The sequence below is a fragment of the Vitis riparia genome, chromosome 18 (genome assembly GCF_004353265.1).
Source record: "Vitis riparia cultivar Riparia Gloire de Montpellier isolate 1030 chromosome 18, EGFV_Vit.rip_1.0, whole genome shotgun sequence".
NCBI classification, from domain to species: domain Eukaryota; kingdom Viridiplantae; phylum Streptophyta; class Magnoliopsida; order Vitales; family Vitaceae; genus Vitis; species Vitis riparia.
In genome coordinates, this window is record NC_048448.1 from 975,677 (window position 1) to 992,523 (window position 16,847).

Genomic DNA, 16,847 nt, shown 5'->3' on the forward strand with positions numbered 1-16,847 from the left:
ATAAAAATAAATAAATAATAAATAAATAAAGGGTGAGAACTGAAAAGGGAATAATTTCATTATAGGCCAAAAAAAAAAAAGGGGAAAAAGTTATCTCTATAGCGTGCACTTAAATAAATAAATAATCTAAGGTACATGTCTCTCACAGCTCTGGTGTTACAAAACAAGGGTATGCCAGAGGGACGCACAAATAATCTCATGGGTTAATAAATTATACTATCCCAAGGTTTTTTTTTTTTTTTTTTTTTTTCCCTTTTTTCTTTTCCTCCTTGGGTCTATCTGTGTCTTCAAACGGAGATCAGATGGGCATGACAGCAACAATTGGCCTACTGCACTTGCTCTTTGAAATTCTGGAACAGAACATGAACAGCAACAGAATTGATGATAACATGAACAGCCTGAAATATGTTCTTATCTCCTGCATTCCAAACTCCAGAACCTCCACCTTCTTCCCATATCTGTTTCTCCTTTCCATTAAATACCCGTCAAGGTACTCATCTATGGACACCCACTTCTCAGAATTGGTCGTTGAAGGTTTTGAATGCTTTTTCTGCAGCTGCTGCGGCCCCATCTTGAAGATAGTAAAGAATGCAGCAGACCAGTCATTGAGAACTCTCTGAAACCGGAAATTAATGGGTGATTATGAAACAATTATTGTACTTTTTTCCTGGAAGAAGAGAAGTTTTTTTTTTCACTAGTAAAATGACGTACATTGAAGGTGGTGAGGTCAATGGGGTTAAACATTTTGAAGCAGTCCTTTGAAGACGCTGTTCCATCTCCATAAATCTGCAGGGAATGCATAAAAGACAAGGAACCATCATATGTAAGAGTGCTGCAATCGATAACAGTAAAGAAAGACGCTGCATTTCACGAACCTCGAAGGTGAAAGCCATGGGCACCCTTACAACATCATACATGTAATCTGTCGCTGTCCCATGAGCCAGATATCTGATTCAAGCACATATTGTAGGTCAAATTTTAAATGTTTTTCAAAACAATGAACATGTTCAAATTGTAAAAGGTTTTGTTATTTCGAGTTCCAAATTGGCCTTGGATTATACAACATTATTATGAGAAGTAAGAACTGGTAAAAGTGGTACACCCTTGATATTATCTACAAAGTTGTCGGTGCTAACCAGCTACTGGTTTCACTCTTCCTGTCCTTTGTGTCACTATGCGGGTGGCAGATTAGCAGTACTAGCATAACACAGAAAGGACAAGGACCACCTGGTACGTAACTAACAGCCTGCCCAGCTCTATGACCCCTGAAGATTGCCCGACCTAATAGCCCTACAGCTTGGTTCCTGGACAAGCCCTAGTATAAAGGCACTGAATGAGAAATGAGGCTCTCATTGCCTCTATATTTCAGGTATCACACCAGGGGGCACCAGGATCAATCCTTCTCCAGAAGCTTGTTACTTGTCTTGAACTAGCTTTATAGAGTTCAACAACAATGCCACTGACTAATATGCAAAAGTGATCTACGAGCCTACATTGGACCCAAAAGGTCAAGTTGAGTCCTAAAGTGAAAGATTTCTAGGTTTGAATTGACATTGGCCTTAACCCCATTTGGATCAGAAGGTTGTTAATTGTTATGCTTTCATAATCATATGGTTCTCAGTATCAGGGATACAAACCCGACAGAGCCTCCTCCTGATCCAATCATGCAATGGTCTTGGCAGTGAAGATGGTTCAGTTCTTCAAGCAACCGCCTCATCTGTTGTGAAGGCAATCCATCAGGGGTTGTGTTTCTGTGGTCATATGGCATGAATAAAGCCTGAAAAATCAAGAGTTAATAGTAAGAACAGGAACACCGAAGGTATATAACAAACAACCCATACAAAAAGGAAAACAAGAAAAACCCACTCACAAAATATAAAAGAAAACCCATCGGCTACAACCGACCAGAATATGATAGAAAAATGTTACAAAATAACCAAATACTTTTTAACACATATTTGTCAATAACAGGATGTGGCTACTTCATATCTCATCAGTAACAAAAGTTCCTATTGACAATCAACTCAATCTCCAACTCTCTGATGGCATCAAGACAAAACATCTTGTCAACAACTTAACACAAATATTAATTTTAAAAAATAAATGAATTCATCAATCTACCCCTATTTGTTCCTTTTAATCAGCCAAAAGTATGATAAGAAAATAGAATTATCCCAAGCCAGTGCCTCTAAATCCATTTTCTACAATGAAACCATACTATGTGTCAAGATTAAGTCAAGCTGAGAAATCAATGGTTTGAGATTGGCTTGGTTAAACTAATGTCAAGCTGGATCTAAACTTAAAGTCGGCCAACCTCAACTTCCTCCATTTGGAAATGGCTGGGATCTTGAGCAGAGACTGAACAGGGCTAATAATATAGGACCTTAAAGTCAAAAATCAACACTGCAAACAGCAACATGGGACACTAACAGGAAAATTAGCATGATTTACCTCCATTCCAGAGTGCACATTAACCCATATATGTGGATCAAATGATATGGAGAGTTTCCGCATTATTTGAGTCTCAGGCTCACTAAAAGGAGCAGTTCCAGGATTTTCTTCATATGGATCATAATCCTATAATTAAAGAATCAGAGGAAGAAAAATTAAATGATAAAAGAAAAAGAACGGAAAAGTCCCACCACCAAACAACATAACACTGAATTTGCAAAACAACATTTAAATGGTTAAGTGATTAATACAGAGATGGATGGAAAAACTTTTACAATTATGAATGCACTAGTTCACTGTAAATCATTTTTAAGTGGATCTGCTCCCAGCATATCTACTGTAAGTACTGCAGTATAACCAATAAAGCTTTAAAAATGTAAGTAAATGAATGCATAACAAACCTTCTCCTTTTTGCCCCAGTCTACACTCCAATTCCGATTGAGATCAACACCTCTCCCTGCCACACAATTGAACATGAGTAATCCATAAATTTCCAAGCCATCAAATATTGTGTTTAAGGACAAAAAAGTAAGACATAGCACCATTTCTCCTCTCACAGAGTTCTCCTGCTTCAACAAGTTTGCGTCCATTCAAATTTTCCATTGGCACCACCTGATAAATCATCAGAGATTAGCATTCCAAGTATTACCGAAGTTCTTCACTGGCTCAGACACGTTTCAGACTTCCCAATATATTAATCATGTACCAAAGATCAATATGTGGTGTAAGATACAAAGAAATAAACGTGAAAAACAGAGAAACCCAAAAGCCTCAAGCTTATAATGGTGTCCTAAAAATGTAAAGGAAATTGACCCTATAAATAAAAACAAAGTAAATGGTGTTAAATTCCATCAAATTATAATGCAATTGGACATTGATATCCACCATAGGCAAGATTTAGAACTCCATAAACTCTAGTTCAATAAAATTACAAAGCTAGTGAACGAGGGAGACAAGCAGACGGGGTAAAGGGGTGGTGTTGAAAAACAAAATCCAGCTCCATCAATGTATACTAATACATTAGGAAAGAAACTATTGCAGTGATCAAATAAAAATTACCTTTATGACAAGCTTATCGAGTGTGCTGTTTAAAGAAATCGGATCCATGTTGGGTAGAAACTGTTCTTCGCTCAATACTGATAGGACCCGCAATGCAAGTTCAGATGTAATAAGCTCCCTCCCATGCTGCCCAAAACTCTGGAAGACAAGGAATCATCTGTCAAAAAAACCAGCAAATACCAATCTGAGATATTCTATCCACTACATGTAAATTTGAAAATAAGGCCTGCAAAGTACTTTTTAATCTGTCTTTTGTAATTTATCAACTTACAAACTGCAAATTGAACAAATTATATAAACAATGAATCAAACTCAATGATTGGTTTCTTCAAATATAAACCGACACCATGAAAATGTCCTGTACTTACAAGAAGGATCCGAAACTTTGACCTGTCATCAATCTCTTTCCTATTTCGGCAATAAGTAACTACTGTGACCTCCGCTTTGTAGCCTTGATTTCCAGTTTCAATTGTTTCCATCTATTTCATTTATAAATCATCAGAGCCCAAACACAAGAGCAATGAATCAAGAAAAGGGAAGAAAACAATAGTCACATCAAGAATAAAAGCACTTACAGTGAATTTATCTGGGTGCCGATGGACCAAGTTGCTTATCTCTTCCATCAAAAGCCCACTGCAAAATTTCACAGAACCCTCCAATAAAATTTCCCAGGCCCCAGATAATGAAAAACCCAAGATTCCACAACCCTATTCCCTTTTCATTTTCCCCACAATTTCTCAGCAAGCAAACGGTTAAAATCAACCTTCTCCTCCCCCATCCAGATTTTCTTCCCAATTATTCCAAAAAACCATCGAATTCACAACTAACCCTCAATTCAGCAACCAAGAACCCAAAGAAAAATAAAATAAAAACAAAAATTGAATACCTGGAATGGTAAAGATCGCCATTGATGGGCGTAAAGGAAGGTGGAGTCAGATTATCCTTGCCATTAACAGGTGAGAAAAAAACAAAGAACACCAGCGGAAAAAAGAACTGTCGCAACGGATTTGAGAGAGAAAGGAGACAACCCATCTGAAATCTGAGCTGATTTTTTCATTTCACTTCATCTCGTCTGAATTTGTTGGCTGTTTCCCAGATTTTGAACAGTGGGAATAACGAATAGAACGAAGACTTCGAATCATAGAGAGAGAAAGACTTGTCAGGTTGTCTTTGATTTTGCACCTTCAACGGTTGTGATTTTCCGGCATAGATCGGATGCCAGTCGCATGCTTCTCCATTTTATACTTTTTTTCCCTTTCTTGTTTATTTTCGATGCATCCAACTACACATTAATCTAATTAAAGACTGCAAATGATTTATACGACATTATTGACAAGTGTGTGTATGTTACGAGGTTGTGATATTTCCACGATGTTTTTCTTCCTTCCACGGCTTCGGCATTTTCGCTTTTATTTTCTTTGGAGTAAAATCCGTTCGAAAATCATCAGATTAAGGACCCGGGTGGGTTTTTTGGGCACCGTCTCGCCCAAATCAAAAGGGTTTGGGATAAAGATAAATAGGATAAAAATGAGTTTGAGAAATTTTTACAAACTTTGGACAGGGTAGGTTCGCATACACGTTTGTCCTACTTTATTTATTTATTTTTAATGCTTTGACTTTTTAAATATAAATAAATACTTTTCATAAAAATAAATTATAAATATTTATAATAGTTTTCATTCATATAATTATAAATTATAATAAAATTTTAAATTTTAAAATGAAAAATTTTGAAAAATATTTGCAAGTGCAACAAAGCGAGTATAGAAAATGAAATGGAGATGAGAATATGTATAAATAAATGAGATGGAGTTAGAATAAGGGTGACTCATCCCAAACCCATCCCGATGTTATCCTTATAGATTGTATATACTTGATCAAGCTTGACTTAAATAATGATTCAAAGTAACGTGACATTGAGTTAATGTTTTTATAATATTTATAATTTATATTATAATATAATTATAGTTATTTTATATTATTTTTAAAATCATTTTAAAGAAAAATATCATATATTTTCAATTTTTATATTTATACGTTCATTTATTTTTATTTTTATTATTATTGTTGTCTTTAAATATGATATCATTTAATAAAAAAAATTATTATGGTTCAACCTAAACTAAAATTTGCTCATATAAACCTACTATTATTAGTTTAACTTGACTAATTTGAACTTGAAAAAAAAAAATGATTAAATTGGATTTACGATGGATATCCCCAATAGGGTGAGATTATTGAGTGTTTATTAATTTGGATTAGGTTCAAATTAACCACAAATTGAATTCAACTATCCAAATGAAAACCTAATTTAAACTTAAAAATGTTTGTTAATCGATATCCTTTATTAAAATAATTGCACACCATTTACATGTACTATAATAAATTTTATATTTAAAATAAAAAGTTAATTTCATTCATCTCCCTTAACGTGATTACTGTGTTTGTAAAGTGTTATACATCATAATTAATCCTAACAACTTTTATGATTTTAAAATGTTCACACTATCATTAGAAATCTACTACTTATAAAGTCTTAGAAATGATTTCTTTATTTGGTGTAAAATATCATAATCACCTCGATGGAATACGATAAGGATGTCATGGTTTACATGAGATTGTGGAGCCAATAAGAATACTTATACAGAGTCTTACATTAGGGTTGAGAATTTTTTTTAATATCATCGTAACAAGAAAGTCCCGCCTATGAGATTTTGGGCCCATTTGAAACACTTAATCAATCATTTTTAATAATGTGCTTCCTGATATTAACCTATTACAATCAATGATTTGGAAATCGAATCAGGTTAATCTAACCAATTGAACTGTAAATTAATATAATTTATGTTTTAAATAAACCTTTTTAACGATTTTATAGTTGGGCATATGACTAACCCAAGAGCGGCTGATTTTGACTTAATTGGCAAAGTTAAGTGGCTATCTACTAATGTTATTTTTTTCCTTCATTTTAAAAATAAGAAAGGACAAAATAATAAAATTTATTTAATAAAACATTTTGATTGGTCATTGGTTTAGGAAACCGTATTCAAGGTCGATAGTCTAGAATCTAGATTTGAGATTCCCATTTTAGGGTATGCAGTTACTTTTGACGTTAAAAAAATAAAATGAAACGATTTAGAGATAACGTAGCCTAGTTTGGAATTTGTATGCAATCCATAAAATTGAAGGTCACCATATGGTACTGAATTTAGTACCATACAAAAAATTGATGACCAATTAAAAATCGTTTTATCATTGAAAAAAAAATGTGTTCTACCATATTCAGTAATTGTTTTTATTTATTTTTATTTTGAGCTTAAGGTTTTTTTTTTTTTTTTTAATTTGAAAATTTGAAGTTGGGTATGATTGGTAGATGATTTATTAAAGATATGGAAAAGTATGGGCGACCAAAGTCACGTGATGGCATCACGTGACGCTTTGAACCGGCTAACCCCCTCGAAATTGAGGAAAAAGTGGGACTTTTCACAATAGTACAGTAATTTAAAAAAATTATTCTTAAATTATTGTAGTAAAAGAAGTTATTACAAATATACGGTAATTTTTGCCAGTTAGGAGAAAGGGTGAACGGATAAATTTTTTTTTTTAACCAAAATCGTATTTTCAAAAGACAATTTTATTTCAAGAGATGATTTCCCATTAAAAAAAATATTTTTTTATAAAAAAATCCTAAATTATATATATAAAAAAAAATTCCTCAAGGGAACTCGTCTCTCGAAGAGACGAGTTCCCATGAAAAAAAATAATATATATATATTTTAAAAAATCCCAAATTATAAATAAATAAATAAATAAATAAATAAATAAAATCCTCAAGGGAACTCCTCTCCTGAAGAGACGAGTTCCATGAAAAAAAAATTAATATTTTTTTTAATAAAAATCCCAAAAAAAAAAAAAAAAAACCTCAAGGGAAATCGTTTCTTCAAGAGACGAAGAGACGATTTCCCATTAAAAAAAATTAATATATTTTTTTTAAAATTCCAAATTATAAAAAATAAAATAAAAATTTGGTAGACGATTTCCCTTGAGGATTTTTTTTATATATTTATAATTTGGGATTTTTTTTAAATATTAATTTTTTTAATGGGAAATAGTCTCTTGAAGGGACGATTTCCTAGAAGATTTTTATTTTTTAATTTTTAATTTTTTTTTATAATTTGGGATTTTTTTTTTAAATATTAATTTTCTTCATGGGTAAAAAAAACTAATGTAATCCTTCTTTTATCCTATGATAACTAGAGGAAGTGTACTGACGAAACAAACTTGCTTTTTATTGTAGGAGTCAGCCTACGAGCACCATCTATCCTAACCTTGTAATAATGAACTGGTTTTATAATCATTTCAATCCCATAAGATAGAGTTAAAGTTGGGAGGGTTTTAAAATAAGCTAACCTACCTTATATCCATATAGAGCTAAAGAAAGGATTGGTATGGGTATGACTGACTTTGAAGTCTTTGCTCAACTCCAACATTCCTACATTGCCTTGAGCACTAGGGAATTATGCAATTAAACCTCAACCTAAATTAGTTCTATATTGCTCAAAACAGAGTATGTTGCAATGCTCTTCAATTTTTCTCACCAACTATACAAATTTCAAAAAGTATGAAACTCTTCACATCTAATAAATGATGAGTCTAAAAGATTTTAAAAATAGTTCATAAACCTAAAACAAAATCTAATAATACCAAAACTCTCAAACATAAAAACTGTCTTAGCATACCGTGTAGAAAATCCTTTAATGTTTCCTTAATTATTTTCTTACTCAAACGAATATGGAATTGCGTGAAATTAGATTCTACAGTTTCCTTTTTTGTTCTAATAATATTTAAAAATAATTAAGAATTATGATAATTAGTCAAAATATCCTAGAAATTTAAGAAACCTAAGTGAATCAAAGCTGTTTTAGTTGAATCATTATGTTTTCTTACCCATTTCTTTAGAATTTTTATAGTAGGCTATTAATGTTCAAATGAGGTGAAATTTATAGGTTAGATTCCTCATGGGGTTTAATATCATATAAAAATGATTTTGAGTAAAATATTTTACATAAATAATTATGAAAAGCATAATTGGTCCAAACTATCCTATGAACCTCACTCTTGTATTTCCCATTATGTCTAAAATTTTATCATGGGATAAACATAGTCCAAATGTGACTTGAATGGTTAGACTCATTATTGAGTCTATTATTTGGTAAAAATAATTAGAGGTTTTAATACTTTACCAAAATTCACAAAAATTCAAAAATTACCAATTAGTTAGATTTCATATCTCTATGCGTGATATTTGGCAACCCCCAAGTGTGACATGTGGAGCTTCTAGTATATTCACAACCATTCTTCATATCTATATGTGACATTTGACAATCCCTATATGATATTTGACAACCCTTAAGTATCACATGTAACATTTCTGGTACATTCTTAAATTAATAATACTTATACTAATAGTCTTAATATAATTATTTTCTACTTTATTTATATAGTTTTGAGGTTATTTAATTTTCTTAATTATTTTTAATTTAATTGAAATTTTAACTATTTTATTTTATATATATATATATATACACAATTTTACAAAATATAAAATAAATTCTATTTAAAAATTGAGGATGTTACAATTATAATATAACTCTCTATTTTGCAAACCTCATAACATGACAGTTTAATACCTTGGGATAACTTTTCCATTAAGTATAATATCCATTAATATCATTAAAAATGATATAGTAAAATATACATATTCTATCCCATCAACTAGACAGAACTTTAATGATAGTTAACTTGGGATGATAAAATTACTTAGGGGTGAAAGCTTGAAACATTAAGACAGGGTTAAAACTTGATACATTAATATTCAAATATGAAGTTGGTGTGCATGTACAAAAAATAAAAAAACACAACACCCTAGTCACATTATAGGCTTGCTAGGTATAGCTTCTTGTTTTTAACTTTAACCGGAAGCTTAAGTTGATGCCAAAGTAACAAATTCTAAAATATTGATATCGTAAAAGTTTTATTAATGTGGAAGAACTTTCTCACCGACCAAAATAAAATTTCTATTAAAAACAGTATTTTCCAGCTTTCCACATAAATTCTTTGAACAAAATTAGCCGAATAGGTATAGAAGTTCATATTGAGCTTAAAAAAAGAGTTTTTGGTTTCTAAGAAATTGAGTCAAACAAGACCTATATTATTCAGCAATGCAAAAGGAATTACACCAAGGGGATCATCAAATTCCTCCCAAGATCACCCTCTTACCATTACTAGTTAACACCTCTTGACATCACCCTCCGCCTATTACTAATTAGCTAACCAGGCCAAGTTAAATTTGCATAATCCGTAGGACCATAAGCAGCAAACATCTCAGGCAGAAACCATCTCTTCTGGGGTTGCATCCCATATCCCTGCACAGCTGATCATTTACATGTATTTGAAGCAACACACTGACACAGGATCGCTTGTAGCCATCACCAGCATATCGCTCATTGCATTTTTCCCATTTCATTACATCGTCTTCCATCTCCTTTACGGGCGGTAACTTGAAATTCCCAGCTAAAAAATGTGCCAACCACATGCTTTTCACTTCCATGGTGTATAAGACAGATGGGCTTTCTGAGTATCCAAGTATTGCTAGCTGGGGAATCCTTGGATGAATGCACTCCCTGCAATACATCCATGCGTATATGTACCTGAGTTGTATTTATATAGATCTTGGTAGAAGCCAAAAACTCGTTGTTCTTTCATTTCTAGCTAGATTAAATGGAGTATGGGACATATAGACTAATGAAATTACCTGTAGAAAGGAGCTGAGGATCCGGTAATGCAATTTTTGAAGAAAGTTGAAGTGAAAATGTTGCTGAGCTTTTCGTCGCTTTTGTATCCAGTTGCAAAGATGACAATGTCTGTTTCTAGTACTGCAGCTTCGCCATCAAGAACCAATCCATTTCTGCAGAAGCTGAAGCTCTGTGCTTTCTTTAGGATCAGGCTTCCTTCTCTTACTCTGTCGTAGAAATTAGCTGGGATAACCATGGACATACACGAAACTATCTGTTTGAGGAAGGGATATTCTGGGACCATGTTGTATTTCTTCAAAGGGTATGTCCATTTGAGATATATCTCCACCAATTTTGTAAACATCCAGAACTGAAACCCACATCCCAGGAATCAATTGCGTGCTTCATGATTGACAAATATATGTTGGAGCAATAAAATGGGATAGAAATCGGTTTTAGGCCTTATCCCAGATGAAACTACCTGAGTTTTTGGGGAGAAGCGAGAATGTGCCAGTGAGAAACTTACCAAAGGGGAAAGCAGAAAAGCTAAGAGCCAGAGGAAAAATCCTTCACTGGGTCTATGGACCATCAACTCAGAGAAGCGATTGAGGTTTTGAAAGGATACTGTATTAAAGTGCTCAGGAACCAGCCAGTGGACCCTCCTAAATAGCAAAGTGCAGGGGTGTCCTTCCCCTGAAAATAGGAACAGATCTCATGACTCTTCATCTTAAGGATCACGCACAAGAAAAAAAAAAAAACAGAAGAATGAACAGGCCTGATATATAAAAATGTTCCTACCATTTCTTGTAGCCACTTCTGCAGCAACATCCACTGCAGATTTCTGAAGCCCAACAACAGTGACTCGTTTTTCTTTGATGAATTCAGAGGCTAGATCACCACCCATGGCAGCATAATCCATGGAGTGTATGGCCTTCCCATCAAAGATATCTGGCCCTCTGTTGATTGGAAAATCAGGAATGTTTGGTAGATCACTGTACTTTCCAATGCAAAGAATAACAAAATCCACTTCGTACACCTGATACAATTGAAATCAGCGTGCAAAACAAAAGGGGTGTCCTTGTTTGTGTCTGTTTCAACCATTTTTGTACACTCCATTCTTCACATTGTGCAATAAACCAATAACAAATATATGCAGCAAAAATTCTACTAAAATAAACAGATCAGTAGAAACCCCCATTCAGATAAGCTTGAATTTGATTTCCCCAGAAAGATAACTTATTAAATGAAACATCATATAAAGTTCTGTCCTTGCCTGAGTCACCATCAGTGGATGCCTGGTGACCTTCACAGTGATGTTCCATTTTCCAGTAGGTGAGAAGGGCTCACCAGTGCCACCCCAGAGATCCCAAGAAGGAAAATCTTCACTGCAGGGTGTGAAATAGTCTATACTGATGACTCTGGAGCTGAATCTTATCTGAGGGAGGATGTTGAAGTGAAGGACATAGGATTTAAGATACTCCATCACTTGGTTGTGGTTAGGGAAAGTCTCAGTCACAGACGACGCCCATGCAAAATCCGAAAAGCAGTAGTAGGATATTGGAGTTTGTAGCTTGGTGGATTCAATTGTTTGAGACCAAACCCCTCCTATGCTGCTCCTGGCCTCAAAGACAATGGGATTGAAGCCCTTCTCCATTGCATATTTGCATGCAAGTAAGCCACTGATTCCAGCACCAACAATGGCAATTCGCTTCTCCATCTGTGTCCAAAACTGGGGATTGGACTGAGAAATCTAGGGGGGCTTTAAAGTTACTAGTGTTCAGGATATCAGCGGTTTGGCTGACTCTGGCATTTAAGATGGTCGAGGGAAAGTGTTCTGACTCTGTCATAAAGTCCCAGTAATGTCAGTGACAATTGAAAAGGTGTCTCCTATCATCTGTATTCAGTTGGTTTAAGGACAAAAATAAGCAACCCAAGTCACTCTTTTTTAGGTCGGCAAAATTGTCACTCTCATCCATGGCTCCTTAAATTTGATGGTGGTAAAAAAAAGCATCCAAAAAAGATCATAAATGATGAATCACTAAAGCGGTTTGAGGTTGGCATCGGATGGACTATGGACTCCTTATTGGGATTCGTTTTAATAAGTGGGGAACCTTTTAAGGATATCAGGCCATTACACTGATATGGACATTAAAACACCTAAAAATCATCTTTCCCCCCCATTGATTTTCTCAGAAGATGGGGAAGAAGTGGAGGAAAAAAATGTGTCATGGTACCCACAACTACAAAGAGTTCTAATAATAGATGCATGATTACAGAGGACAGTTGACAATCCTCTGGCAGATCATAAAAAACAACGGTACAAACCTGAACAATTTATTCATAAAGTTGTGGAAGTCTTTGATTACAGTTGACAATTCTGAACAATTTATTCATAAACTTTATTGAGGCACACAATCACAGACACACAATAGACACATGATTGACCATTCAATAGCTTCCAACAATTTGATGATCCGGTAAAACTGTTACCTGCTGATCAAAAGTTGATTTACATTTTAGAGGAGCTCCTTTTTGAAAGGCTCCCCATGGCCTTGGCTTTCTCCTTGAGAATATATTTCTGCGTCTTTCCTGTGGAAGTCTTTGGCAGATCATAAAAAACAACGGTTTTAGGAGCCATATAATGGGGCAACTTATTGCGGCAAAACTTAATAATCTCATTGGCATTTGCATTACAGCCTTCCTTCAACTTCACAAATGCACATGGTGTCTCCCCCCAGTGGTCATCAGGCCTTCCTACCACAGCTGCCTCAAGGATTGCTGGGTGACTAAAAAGCACAGCTTCTACCTCAATTGTGCTTATATTCTCTCCCCCAGAAATGATAATATCCTTTGAACGATCCTTTAGCTCTATGTAGCCATCAGGATGTTTCACCCCCAAGTCCCCACTACGAAACCACCCACCTTTAAAAGATTCCTCGGTTGCTTTGATATCTTTTAAGTATCCATTCATCACAGTGTTGCCTCTGAACATAACCTCACCTATGGTTTTTGCATCAGGTGGTACGCTCTTCATAGTAACAGGGTCTTTTATGTCGACCTCCTCCATGCCAAGATGATGCAACCCTTGCCGGGCGTTGATCTTTGCTTGCTTGTCAGGAGGCAGAAGATCCCACTCAGGTTTCCAAGTGCAAACAGTTCCAGGACCATAGGTTTCTGTCAAGCCATATGAATGAAATACCCCAAATCCTAGTTCTTTCATGTTGAAAAGTACTTGTGGAGGTGGAGGGGCGCCGCCTGTCATCACAACCACCTTGCCTGGAAGTGGCCTCTGATCACCGACCGGAGCATTAATGATCATGTTCAAAACAGTAGGTGCACCACCCATGTGGGTAACCCTGTGCTGAGAAATACTGTCAAATATTCCCTTTGCGGTCACATTTCTTAGGCAGACATTGGTGCCCCCCTGGGCTGCCACACCCCAAGTGAGGCACCACCCATTGCAGTGAAACATGGGAACGGTCCACAAATAGACAGGCATTGAGCCCATTTCATTAAGGAGAACAGCAGCCAGGGAATTGAGATGGGCACCTCTATGGCTATAAATAACACCTTTTGGACGAGATGTTGTGCCTGAAGTGTAATTCAGTGCAATGGGATCCCATTCATCGTTTGGCCATCTAATATCAAAATCAGTTTTCCCCATTGCTATAAGAGTCTCATACTCTAAGTCTCCAGCAACAGTGGGACCGGAGTTGCTAATAGTGGGCTGTAGTTTATCACACTCTGGAATTAACACTAGACGGGGCAGCTTGGTTCTTGTCTTGGATAGAATTTCTAGTGCTTCCTGAGCAGTATCAAGAAGTTGATAGTCTACAAAAATCATTTTGGCCTCCGAATGTTTCAGTAATGTTGACACCATTGCCGAATCATGACGTATATTTAAGGTACAAAGAACAGCCCCGGCCATTGGAACCCCAAAATGTAGCTCATACATTGCTGGAATATTTGGGGCCAATGCAGCAACCTGCTCAAATTATGTAAAAACTTACTGTGAGGATAGGACAATATGGATTTAGTGAGTCAGTATAAAAGGAAAGAACAGAAACTATAGCAATTCCAGTGACATGTACCACATTTGGAGCAAATTAATTCATCTGTAAGACAATTGTAGCACACATTCATAACATGTCTTGATACCAAATTACAAAAACCAAGGAGCTTGCTTAGTTATCTTTACAGTAATAATAAAATGGAAGTTTTTCTTAGCAATGCCCTGGTTAAGTACTTGGTCTTGGACCTTATCTGAGCTGCAGACTTATCAAAACACCCTGAGATTACAAAGCTATTGTGCAATTTGCCAATTACAACATCAATGTTTAAGAGCAAAGCCTGCCACCTGATTAAGAACAGCATAAAAGATATATGATTCTAATCCAATCAACTAAGCATAGAGAACAAATACAAACTATATGTCAATTATGTAAAGGAAAATGGCAAGTAAATACAATATCAAATGGCAAAAGAATTAGGAAAAATCAAGAATTAACATGAAATTAGAAATCTGCAAACCATGATAAACATATGAACATCACAAAAAACCACTGGGTTCCAGCCTATCCACAAGCTAAGGCAATTAAAGAGGGTTATCGCATCACATGCCTCACTCCCTCACGTCAATAGATTTTTTCAGTAACCTGATTCTAGGAGTGTTATCAATTTTATCAAACAGTTGACTTCATTTATCCCCTGCCTTGTATCATATTTCACCCACACAACAACGGATCCCGCAAACAAAAAAAGCCACATATAGAATCCCATTCGAGGAGGGTTCATAATCTTAGGACTTTTTTTTTTTTAATTACAATTTATAAAGAAGTTCCTGTTCTTTCTAGTAGTCAGAGGTAAGGCAACAAGCACAGTAACTCTTAGGTACAGCAATACATGGAAGGTTTAATATACTGCAAAGAAAGTCAATTATTTTTCTGGGATTCCAACATTTATTTAATGGATCAACAATCCACAAATATGCTATCCTTCTACCAGCTCAAAACATAGAGTTTTGGACTCCACCCATATTGGAATAAACCATAGTCAAACCCCCAAAATATTGAAATAAAAGTGAAAATCCAAACATCCGATTGCAGACCCATATGCAGAAAAAAAAAGGGAACAATCACCAAACAAACCAAATGAATCCCCCACTAAGAAAACATACTCATACCCACTTCACAGCACAGTCATGAAGAGAATTGAACTCACAACATCGCCACGAGAAATCCCCAAGTGGGTGATAGCAGAAGCAAGTCTGGTACATCTTTCAAGGGTGTCTCTCCAGGTGAATTTGACACGGCCATATACAATAGCCACTCTGTCCCTATACACACTCGCGGATCTTTCCAAGAAGCTTATGGGTGACAAAGGAACATGGTTTGCAGAGCATCGGATCATGCCCTCCATTGACTCCACTGACTTTTTCTGCTCCATGGAGCTTTTGTGTTATAATGGAAATGCCGGAAGCTAGTCGATAAGGCGTGCGGGACTGCGTTTCCTTTGGTTTGTGTTTTCCCATAATATCTAAATAAGTGAAATTAAATTCCTTTTCATTAACAAAAATACCTAAAATTAATAAGGAGAATTACCTAAATAGGGTGTGCTAGGCTGGAATAATTACTGGAAGGGTGGTCTCTTCTAATAATTGTTGGGGAGGACTTTAATAGGCTTAAATATCAAAACTGTCATTCAACTAAAACTTTTAAAATTTAAAGCATTTAAAATACTTCACTTGATTTGTCAAGACATTTATGGTGTGTGGATCCCACATTTATTGTAATTATTGATATTCAAATTTTAAATCAAAATTTTGGTTTAACCCTTACAATTATATACAATTTGTTATTTAAATTTGGGAGAATTATGTTTTAGGGGTAGATGGGACCCCAAATTAACAAAAGGTCCGTATAACTCTTCAAATTGAGTTGAAGGATATGAAATAGTAACAGACAAATATACCCTTTAAGAACACATATAAAATATTTTATAAAATTAAGTTAAATAAATTTTTTTCAATAATTTTTTTTCAAAAATACTAAATTAAATAAAACTATTTAAAAAATATTAAATTAAATAATTTTTTTAAATAGTTAAATAATTTTTTTTCAATAATTTTTTTTCAAAAATACTAAATTAAATAAAAGTGGTTTTCAAAAATATTAAATTAATTTTTTTTTTCAAAAATATTAAATTAAATAATTTTTTTTAAATAGTTAAATAATTTTTTTTCAATAATTTTTTTTCAAAAATACTAAATTAAATAAAAGTGGTTTTCAAAAATATTAAATTAATTTTTTTTTTCAAAAATATTAAATTAAATATTTTTTTTCAAAAATATTAAATTAAATAAAACTATTTAAAAAAATATTAAATTAAATAATTTTTTTAAATAGTTAAATAATTTTTTTTCAACAATTTTTTTTTCAAAAATACTAAATTAAATAAAAGTGGTTTTCAAAAATATTAAATTAAATTTTTTTTTCAAAAATATTAAATTAAATAAAACTATTTTTAAAAATATTAAATTAAATA

General features: G+C 34.1%; 2 protein-coding genes and 1 pseudogene across 2 annotated transcripts; all 3 read right to left on the reverse strand.

Moving 5' to 3' along the window:
• Positions 1-35: 35 nt before the first annotated feature.
• On the reverse strand, positions 36-4,800 carry LOC117907768 (carboxypeptidase A6). The gene is made up of 11 exons (XM_034821416.1): positions 4,397-4,800; positions 4,086-4,143; positions 3,879-3,989; positions 3,511-3,648; positions 2,994-3,063; positions 2,853-2,908; positions 2,452-2,577; positions 1,638-1,777; positions 876-948; positions 712-786; positions 36-616 (listed from the first exon to the last, which is right to left on the reverse strand). The coding sequence occupies exons 1-11, from the start codon at positions 4,540-4,542 to the stop codon at positions 299-301; spliced, it is 1,311 nt and encodes a 436-aa protein (XP_034677307.1). The 5' UTR covers positions 4,543-4,800; the 3' UTR covers positions 36-298.
• A 4,864-nt stretch (positions 4,801-9,664) lies between these two features.
• LOC117907191 lies at positions 9,665-12,518 on the reverse strand (annotated as a pseudogene).
• Positions 12,519-12,609: 91 nt separating this feature from the next.
• LOC117907190 (probable acyl-activating enzyme 1, peroxisomal) lies at positions 12,610-15,816 on the reverse strand. Its single transcript, XM_034820633.1, has 2 exons — positions 15,525-15,816; positions 12,610-14,289 (listed from the first exon to the last, which is right to left on the reverse strand). Exons 1-2 carry the CDS (start codon positions 15,747-15,749, stop codon positions 12,814-12,816), a joined length of 1,701 nt encoding a protein of 566 aa, XP_034676524.1. The 5' UTR covers positions 15,750-15,816; the 3' UTR covers positions 12,610-12,813.
• Positions 15,817-16,847: the final 1,031 nt, after the last annotated feature.